At 34.9% G+C, this 10770-nt stretch overlaps 1 protein-coding gene across 2 annotated transcripts in view; it reads left to right on the plus strand.

Moving 5' to 3' along the window:
• Positions 1–10532, plus strand: part of FAM91A1 (family with sequence similarity 91 member A1) — a 46584-nt gene extending 36052 nt beyond the window's left edge. The window contains exons 19-24 of one of the 2 annotated variants that reach the window (XM_003256183.2): positions 355–427; positions 1170–1319; positions 3346–3450; positions 3975–4098; positions 5360–5429; positions 7597–10532. In XM_003256183.2, coding sequence (XP_003256231.2) covers positions 355–427; positions 1170–1319; positions 3346–3450; positions 3975–4098; positions 5360–5429; positions 7597–7782 — 708 coding nt within the window. In that variant the 3' untranslated portion in view covers positions 7783–10532. The remainder of the gene's footprint in view (positions 1–354; positions 428–1169; positions 1320–3345; positions 3451–3974; positions 4099–5359; positions 5430–7596) is intronic. The other variant, XM_030795193.1, reaches the window with a different exon arrangement.
• Positions 10533–10770: the final 238 nt, after the last annotated feature.

A 10770-nucleotide genomic window follows, 5' to 3' on the forward strand; every position in this document is an offset into this window, starting at 1 on the left:
TGTGATTATGGGGATTCTTCCGCCACTTTTCCCTCTCAGAACTCTAGCTAACCTTTGTGTGAATAAACTTGGCCTCATTCACTCTTCACTTGGCTAACACCTGGTTTACCTGTTAAATTAGCCTCCTTTTTTTCATTGGCCTATACATTCAATTTGAGAAACATTGCCTTATAGATTATTATACACATAAGATTGTCACTGCTTGCTGTAGAAAAATAGAAAATTGTTGAAAGAATTTTGATGAGTTAGTAATATGGAATATACCATTCTATGACACAATCGTATTTACTTTTGAATATCAGTGATTGGAAATGAAGGTTTCTTGTATACCTTTTAACTTTTGTTTATGTTTAGGGGCATGGTCTGCATGGGATAGGAGAAACTGTCCATGTCCCATTTCCATTTGATGAAACGGAACTACAAGGAGGTACCTTTTGAATTGTATCTATTGACTTTTTTTTTTTTATTGTAATTATTACTCATGTCAACAGTTTGGTGGAAAACATGGCAGGAAATGAATTCTTAAAATTTTTAAGTTCTAAGTTCTTTGCTACTAAAGAGTATTGGCAAAAGTAGTTTTTTGTCATGTGCTTTGCCATCCACAAAGAACTGTTAGAATAAGACCCCTTTAGGATTTTTGAAAGACTACTAGTCTGTCTTGGAATAAAGAGAGTAAGTAGGTATCTGCCTAGATGGAAGACTCTTCTCTGTTTCTCCTTTTTTATCATTCACACAACTGTCTAATACTTCATAAAGTCTAAGGAAAAAAATAATTGTTTACCTGGAGATGCAGATAGTGACAACAGGATCTTAAAATTTATAAAATCTCAAAAACTGCTTAGTAGATCCTTTGCCTTGGGGGATTATTGTGTGAATTATAAAAAAGAGGTTTCTTTATATTTGAATATAGAGCATTTTTCTCTTTTATAAGTTCACATATTTATGAGAACTTGAGTTAAGATATAAATAATTTAGGCATGTGATGTCAAGTACATTGTTAGCTGTAGTTTCAGTAAGAAGAACAACTTTATATATTTCTTTATTGGAATCAATTGTGATGTATTAAAGTATAAAAGTAGTTCTAAGAGTTGTTTAATAAAGTATGTTTAAGCTGTTGGCGTTGTGTTATTAGAAGCTGTTCATTAATGTGATGTCCATTCTGTTTGTAGAGTTCACTCGTGTCAATATGGGTGTTCATAAAGCATTGCAGATACTAAGGAACAGAGTGGACTTACAGCATCTCTGTGGATATGTCACCATGTTGAATGCTTCCAGCCAACTTGCAAATAGAAAACTCAGTGATGCTTCTGATGAGAGAGGTTAGCCAATAGTTGGATTCTTTGGATTAAGATAATTGGTTTTGAGTTTGACACAGTGTTAATATATGAAAAGCAGCAGACCTTTGTGGGGATGCTAAATTATTGAATAGTCAATATTCTTTCACTGAAGCACGAGGAAATATTTTGGAACATCATTTGGACAAATGTCAGTTGTTCAAATGAAGAAAATAGGATTGGGCTACAGAATGGTTTGGGACTTTTGGGTGCTCTACTGTCATATCTGTGTTTATTAGGTTAGCTTTATAGGGTGATGGTTTCAAAACTCAAGTCTCTTTATACAAATGTTTCCAAAATTGACTTAATAGTTTTTCCCTTTCAACTTTTTCTGTCAAAAGGTACCATTGTCTTAATTATCTAGGTCTACAATCTTATCTTTGTCTCATTCTTTCCTTTTTCCACTATGTTCAGTTAGTTTCCAAGTTCTGTGAATTAGGCTTTACATAAGTCTCTCATGTCCATTTCATCCCCTTTCTCTTCATTTTGAGTTCTCTGTGACTGCTTTTCTTGTCTGGGTCTTGAACTTTAAACCTTAAACATGTGCTGTTGCAGCCATTCCCTGCTTAGCCTTTCTGGCCTCTCCTTTCTATCTCCAATCTGTCCTACGTATTGACAATAGCTAATTTTCCTTAGATATCACTTACTTTTTTTTTTTAATTTGAAAATCCATTTTCAAATCACCTTCTCATGCTTACTAGTTGTTTCTGCCCTGGCATAATATTGGCATATATGTGGTTTGGGTTGCCATGGTGCCAGTTCTTGTCCATTGACTCTGGGAGATCTTTCATTATCTCCCATTGATTGACAGTATTCTATGAGCCTCTTAGTTTGAAATTCTGAGAAAATATGATTGATTACTTGCCATCCAGTAGATTGGATTGGCTCCCGTTGAGATAGGTATTTACTCCTATCTCATTTGTCTTTGGCCAAATAGTTGACTGCCAAATATTGCAGGAGCATTTTCTAGAGAAGAGGGCTATGACTTAAGCAGTCATTTCAAAGCATGTCTACTACAGCTCTCCTTTTTTATGTCATTCATTCCACAAACATTTATGGAATACCTGCTTAGGTGCTGAAGCAATTTAATAAGACCAGGCCAGACATGGCCAGGTACAGGCTCACACCTGTAATTCCAGTCCTCTGGGAGGCTAAAGCAGGAGTATTGCTTGAGGCTAGCAGTTCGAGACCAGTCCAGGCGATAGAGCAAGACCCTGTCTCTACAAAAAAAAAAAGAAACAAAAAAGACAATGTTGTTCCAAGGATGAAAACCCCAGAGAGGAGACGAGTGAGTCAGTATACAGTGTGGTGTTATTGACTATGATGGGGTCTGCATAAAGCGCTAATACAGCACAGAGAAGGCCTTTTAGAGAAGGTGAAGTTTGAGTTTTGAAAATTGAAGAGTTAGGTAGACAAAAGAAAGTGTGTTTTTGGAGGGTGGCAGCCTTTCAGGCAGAGGGAATTAGAGAACAGTAGTTCATTGTGGCCGAAAGAAAGGATTTGTTGGACGGTAGTAGAAGATGAGAGTAGAGAAGTAGATAAGGTCTAAGGGATCTTGGAGGATCTTCTGTGCTGAAAGATAATGAGTCAGAAAAGAACTTTGAAGAGTAATAACATAATCAGACTGTATATTTCCACAGGGGCGCAAACGGCTTCAGTAACTTGGGTCCTTCGTTTTGAATTTTGGTTTCTTTAGGTCAGGGTTTCTCAACCTTAGCACTGTGTGCACTTAGCACTATGAGCTGGATCATTCTTTTTCGTGGAGGATTGTCCTGTGTATGGTCAGATGTTTAGCATTCATAGATATGAATAGCATCCCTGTCTTCATTCATGTCCCTTGGGGATCAAAATTGCTCCCCTGTTTAAAACCACTTCTTTGAGCCAAGGATTATGCATTTTCTTTCTATCATCATTACTATTGTCTGAAGTCTTTTCCATGTTAGGACTGATTTATTGGCAGCTTCTGCTAACTGCTAGAATCCTAATATTGTGTATGCCCTTTAATTACAAGGAGAACCTGATTTGGCTTCTGGCTCAGATGTAAATGGGAGTACAGAGTCATTTGAAATGGTCATTGAAGAAGCAACTATAGATTCAACAATGAAGCAAACCTCTGGTATGGTGCTAAAACTTTTTCCAATATTATTAGACTAATTTCTGAGGTTTAACTTTTATGTTAAGGCATTTGCATGCCATTTGTCTATTCTTATTATTCATAAGACTTTTAAATAAGACTTTTCTAGGAAGCCTTTTTACATACTTAGAAAAATAATTCAAGTATAAAATTATGACTTGAAAATAACTTATTAATAACCTTATTCCTGTGGTAAAAGTTTTGATTCATTCTCTCATCTTACAGATGTCTTGCAATACTCTTTTTTGGGCAAATGACTACTTTGAACATTGGATGAATGCTATGTACCTTCTCAGACACATGTTTATACCCCAAAAATGCCTATCCTGTTTAGAGATTAACTGGCCCCCTTCAATTTCTTCCTCCCCTGCCAAGCCCACTGGTGGATATCAGCGGGGCAGGAGGAATCTATGAACCTCAAGTTAAGAAACCCTTGTCAGTTATATATAATAAATATATAAGTAGATATATATGATAAAAAAATAAGTTTATGTATCCTTTCTTAGGTGCCACAACAGAAGCAGATTGGGTTCCTCTCGAGCTGTGTTTTGGAATTCCACTGTTCAGTTCCGAATTAAACCGGAAAGTTTGTAGGAAAATTGCTACACATGGCCTTTGCAGAAAAGAGAGGTGAGGGTTTATATTCACTGTCATATTTTCGTATCGATTTTTAAGCTGTCAGCGAATAGTTACTATATCTTACTTTTATTCCACATGAGCACAGTTAATTGTTCTGTATATATTTGTTGATTGAATAGAGATCACTAGTTTAAGGGTTTTGCTGTATTTTTCAAAATTAAATTTCACTAGATCAGAAATTAGTCACAGGCAAACATTTTGGGCACATGTTTTGATTGTATTTATTTAGTAATCTAGATGAGGTGAGGGTGTGGTGAAATGGGCATGCTGATAATGGAGTATGAACCTAGGTTTTAAAAAATGTATGTCTACAGAAAATTTCTCTGCATTTCTCTCACTCCTAACATACACACACTCATGTTATATTCTGTTAATAGTGATTGGTTTTTGTGGTGGAATTATGGTGACTTTGCAAAATTTTCTTCACTTTCTACATTTTCTAAAATGAATATGTATTACTCCTTAAAGATGACATGTAGGTTTTATCTTATATACCAGCTCTGATCCATTGTGAGCAGCTGCTAAGAGGCAATGTTGTAAAGGTTCTGAGACAAACTGGGTTAGCAGGAAAGAATATAATTGAATCTGATTGTCACAATAGGTGGCTTGGAGAGGTGAAATCCACAAGTCAAGATCTTATTTCAGAAAATGAAGTTGGACAATAATTCATTTAAATGGTGTAGTGTAGCTTTTATCAGCAAATGAAGAGTACTCAGTTGGCCATTTCAATATCTGTTCTCTAAAAACAAAATAATACACATGAGTAAAAAATGGAAATACTATAGAACTTTAAAGATTACCACTATAATTTTTACTGACTTACATATTTGAAAAATATTTAGGTAGGTTGGTGTGTGTTTAATCTGTTATCAGGTTGTCTTTTGCAATTACTTTGGCTGTTTAAAGGTTGTGTTATAGTTGTCATTCCTCAGAGTGCCTAAATCTTCATTTGAAAAGTTTTCTTTCATTTAACATTTATGTTTACTAATAGTTGAATTTTTTAAAAGCAATAACTTTGATTTTAGTTACACGATATATTTTATTTCAAAATGGACTTTTAATGCATGACTACTCCCTATTATTAAAACAAGCAAAAATTTCATTGATGAAAAACATTGAAATTGTTTTTTAAGATGTTTTGTGATTGGCCAGGATATATAGATGAATTTAAATTGCTAAAATTAAACTCTTATGAGAAACTCATTCTTGCCTTTATGTTTGTTTTAAACTGTTTCTTGCCTTTTTTTTCCAGCCTTCAAAACCTCTTACATTCCAGTAGAAAACTCTCTCTGCAAGTCCTTAACTTCGTTCACTCATTCCAGGTAACAAAAACCAAAAAGTCCAAAGGGTACTTGTACAGAGCTTTAAGTATGCACAACACTTTTATGTTTGTTTTTGAGTCACCACAGCAGCAAGATATGAAATAAACATTAATTTTATTGTACAAATGAAGATATTGAGATTCAAGAAGTTAATTGACTTGCACATTTCACTGGCCAGGTCTTCGGAGACCAAAGCTTGATCTCTTTGTTCTGTGCCAGTGCTTTATTCAACAGAAATGTGTTAAGTGTCTTTTATGGGCTGTGTACCATGCTAGTTGTCAGTTTTTGGTTATAGTGCACTTCCCAATAACTAAAGCGATTCTCCACTGCCAGGATGGGCTGTCTGTTGTGGCAGTGAAGGCCAGTGTTCTGGACTTTTTGTCTTCCCCCCATCCCCAAGGAAAGAAAGAATATTCTAGACTTGATTTATAGGTAAACTTTTAAAATAGAATATTTCTGTTCAGAATATCTAATTCAACGTTATGAAATCAATATTTTGGAGTTTTACTTCATTCATTCAGTTGGTAAATGCTTGACCCTGACGTATGCCAGATTCTTTGCTGAGTGCTGTGGAAACAGTGATGTGTAAGATACTAATAGAACTTAGAGGATGTTGTGGGAGACAATAATCAGATAAATATTAAGATATATAAGTTCTAAAAGATTTTAATAAGTACTTTGAAGGAGCCAACTATGATGAAATCTGCATGTAGACCTAATTTCAATAGGTGCAGGATAATATGTAAGCTGAAGCCAAAAAGTTGGAAAAGAATATTCCGGCAGAGCTTAGGTCTGTACATCCTGTGTCTGGGAAATGTCCAGTGAACAAAGAAACAAATGAAGGCCAGTGTGGCAGAAACCTCATGAAGGAGGGGTAGAAGCAAGAGGTGAGGTTGAAGAAGAGGGCCAGGGCACGGTGTGCAGGGCCTTCTGGCATATGTTAGAGAACTATTATTTTATGCTGAGTGCAAAGAGAAATGATTAAAGACTTTTAAACAGGGGAGAGATGTTATTTCTGATGGACTATTTTATAAAAATAGGCAAAAATGGAAAATTTATAAGGATGCAATAAATGGAAAAATTTCAAAATTCTGTCAATACTGGGCTGTCTGTTGTGGCAGTGAAGGCCTTGGCCATAGTGAATTAATAAATTAAACTAATTTGGGATATATTTTGGAGACAGGTTGATAAAACTTGATGAATTAAATGTGAGGAAGAGATTAGGGCTGTGGAGGGAAGGGGGGGATCATAAATGATTCTTACGTTTCTTGATTAGCTGAATGTGTAAAATAGGGAAGACTGGGGAGGAAGAGGTGAGAGAAAATTTGAGAGTTCAATGATGGGCATGCTGAGTATAGAGTGCATGGGGAAGCATCTGAAACAAAGTGTCGGATAGGTGGATGTTTGAGCCTGGAGTCCTGGGGAGAGGTTCGTGCGGAATATATGAATCTGAGAAGCGTGGAGTAGATGGATTATTCTGGTGCTTAGTGTTTTGTAAGGTTGTTTTGTTTGTTTGTTTTGTTTTTTCCCTGAGATGGAGTCTGGCTGTGTCGCCCAGGCTGGAGTGCAGTGGCACGATCTCGGCTCACTGCAACCTTTGCCTCCTGGGTTCAAGCCATTCTCCTGCCTCAGCCTCTCGAGTAACTGGTATCACAGGCATGTGCCACCACGCCCAGCTAATTTTTTTGTATTTTTAGTAGGAAGATGTTTCACCATGTTGGCCAGGCTGGTCTTGAACTCCTGATCTCAAGTGATCCACCCGCCTCAGCCTCCCAAAGTGCTGGGATTACAGGCACACAAGCCACTGCACCTGGCCTTTGTAAGTTTTTTTTTTTTTTTTTTTTTAGAGATTTTTCTTCTGTTAGGTAATACTTTGGGGTTAGGTTAGGTCTTCTAAAAATGAACTTTTGCTTTTCCCACAGTCCCATAGCCTCTTATTTCTATTTAAAAGGACTTACTACAGTTTAACATTTAATCACTTTTGCACATATTAATACCTGTCATTGATTGCTTTGGGCTCACAGTGTAGATCTTTGCATCTCCTGTACTGCTTTGCAATCCATAAACACTTCTCAGGTAATCAAGGTCTCTCTTTCTCATTAGTTATATTAAGTGGTTTTGGTAAAGTATTGAATATCATAATTTCTCTTGTTTCTTGATCTTTTAGGAAGGTGCTTCAACATTGGATATTCACACAGAGCCCAGTTTTTCAAGTTTGCTTTCACAGTCATCGTATGCTGACATGGGTGTTCCACTTCCTGCAAAAAACTTAATATTTAAAGATGGTGTCTTATCAGAATGGAGTGGACGGTCACCTTCCTCACTTCTTATTGCTAATCTCCATTTGCAATAATTTGGTTACACCATTTGTTGCTCACACTTTCTGCCTTTTTTCTTTCTTAACGTTAGCTTTATAGTGTCAGCCACTAAAAAGCATCCTGCTGCTGCAGTGCAATTCTTGCTTAACTAATATTAAAAGTTTGGGGAACATATTCATGTTTTCTGAAGTTTTGCTCATTATTGCACATCTTATTGCAACAAAGTGCTTTTTAGCAGCCAGCACTGTATTTTTTACCTTGAGACAATCTGCATTTCTTTTATAAAACTAAGTATATACTTTATAGGCTTTATGATGACTGTTATGTTTATAAGCAGTCACTATGAAAATTGCAATGGTAATTTTATATGTTAGTTTATCAAACATAAATCTTGTTTAATTTTATATTTTGTTACCTATACTTTCGGGGATCAAGGGAAGAGATGGAACTCTTCCTCTGAAAAGGCTTCTTGGTACTTAAAGTAGTAAAACTATAAAACAATAAACATCCAGTATTGAGAGATGATATGATAGGGCATTATGAATTCCTGTGGGTGTCTGTAAATTATGTATGTCAGTTGGACATTGTAGAAGGTATGTAAATCAGCATAGTTATGTATAACTTAACCTTGATTTATAAGGTCTTAACTCAAGATTATGACTATTCATTGACATCTCATGAGAAGCTTTAGAAAACTTTCTATTTTTAAACACCATTTATATGTGGACTTCTGTTGTCACTGACTTTGGGCTTTATATTTTCATAGAGTCTTTATGGAAAAAATAGAATTTATTTTCCACTCTTGTAGCTATAGCTGCTGCACATTTTCACCCTGATTTATTTTTTTGTTCTTAGCTTTGATGTTTTCAAACCAAGGATTGTGATTTTAGGTTAGAATTAACATATTAGAAGCATTAAGACTGTGTCTTTGGATCAGAATGCTTTAGTGATAAACCTACTTTGAAGACATACTCTTAAGCAATCTGGATCTTAAATTTATGTGAATACTTTATTAGAAAATGATGAAAAATGGAATTATTTCAAAGTGTTTCTTGAGTCATTGATTCTTTTAGCATCTCAAATGTTAATTAGAATAATTGGAATCACTTTTTAGACTTTTCAAGTTACCTTCCTTGGGAAGTTTGTGCAGTGTTATAGTTTAGTTTAGCTCCTCTTATAGGGTAATGGTTTGCTAGTTTAAAACTGTAACCAAACGAACTGGTCAGACAACATATATCTAAAACACTTAAAATGTTAGGAAGTTTGGGAATGTTAATAACCTAAACGTTTTTGCTGACAACTTTTTGTTATTTATAGATATTTGTGTATTTAACATACATACTTCAGGAAATATATGCCTTTCCTAAAACTTAACCATGCATTGAATACCATGGCCTATCTATAGAATTGAATATTTTGGACCATGTTATCTGTGGCACAGTCAGTGCTGTGTTTGAGGTAAATTCAGTAATGGTTAGTTTTCTACTTTGTCTTATAGAAGGTAGAAACCATGTGTATGTTATGTTTGTCTATAAAAGAAAAAATACTAAAATAATTTCTTATGACTCTGAGTCACTCACTTATTTTTCCAATAATGATATTGTACATTCCTAGTACCATTAGGTATGTATGTATGTAACTTTTACAGTTTTTCAGCTGAAAGTTGTAAGTATTTTTTTTTTTTTTGATCAGGGCTCTTAGTCTCATTTTAATTTCCTTTGTTTGAACTGTAGTTATTTTATTTATTCCTATATTAACCATCTAAACCAACTGTAATGACATGTACACTAATAAAGAATTGAACTTTTGTAGTTGTTGGCAGTGAACCCAGTTGTTGGTGAATTTAAAGCTTAAAATATGGGAGTGATTTGCTGCTATATTTCCTTTGAGAGATAAAGGAGGAAGAAATAGAACCTAATCGTGATCATGAATTTTAGGGAAAGTACTGAAAAACCATGGGGTCCCCTCTGGTTTCTTGTGTTGAATGAGGCAAGAGTAATCATCGGATTCCGAGCTGAAGACCTCTGATACTCTTAAGGAGGGAGAGTGCATTTTTAGAGCTTTTAGCAAAATGTGAAAAGCTGATGTTTGCACCTTGCTTTGTGAATTTGGCTTCGTTTTACTTATACATTAACTCATGTAATCTCTCAAATCTTACAAGTATTGATCCATTTCAACAAAAAGGTAAATTTAAAGTGCAGACTTTGTTATTTGCCAAAGAAGATTCATGAAAAATTTATATCCAATTATTTTGCAAATAGTTAATTTCATTTGGCTTTTTACCACGTTCCTTCCTTTCTTTCCCCGCTTCTTTAATGTAATTTAAACCCTGGCAAACATTCTTTAGAAACCAAGAGGGAAAAAAGAACCAATATCAAAAAAGACATAGAATTTAATATTGGTACAATTTCACCTCTAAAATGGATTTGAAGAAATGCAACTTTATATCATTAAAAAATATGATCATCTGATTTCCTTTGTTTCTTTTTTAAATTATGTAATCAGATGATTTTATATTTTTTGGGGGGAGAGGGGAATATTGGTTTCTTTTACTTGATGTTTTCAGTTTTGTCTGCCATTCATGTTTCTTTTTTGTGTTCAGTGTTTCAAATACAATTTGTATTTAAGGATTTTGAAATACCAAACTGTAACTGAGTACAGTGGATCGTTTTCTGTTAGGATGTTAATATTACACAATGACATCTATAAAGTGTTGTCAATTTGATTATTGACACATATAACATGTTTACAAATAAACTGTGGTATTGATCAAGTTACTATGAAAATGTGTTTCATTTTCTGAAAGTTCCTGTCTTAATTTTAAATACAACCATGGTTTGGTGCTGTGGTTTTCCTGTACTTAAAAAAACCCACAAAAAATTAATTATTTTGTAGTAATTTCAGATTTACAGAAAGTGGCAAAGATAGTCAGATGTTCCCTGTACCCTTCACTGAGCTTCGCCTAATGTGGACACCTGTAAACTGTGGCAGGTCTGTGAAAACTCAGAAGTTAACACTGGTAC

Source organism: Nomascus leucogenys, chromosome 16 (genome assembly GCF_006542625.1).
Source record: "Nomascus leucogenys isolate Asia chromosome 16, Asia_NLE_v1, whole genome shotgun sequence".
NCBI classification, from domain to species: Eukaryota; Metazoa; Chordata; class Mammalia; order Primates; family Hylobatidae; genus Nomascus; species Nomascus leucogenys.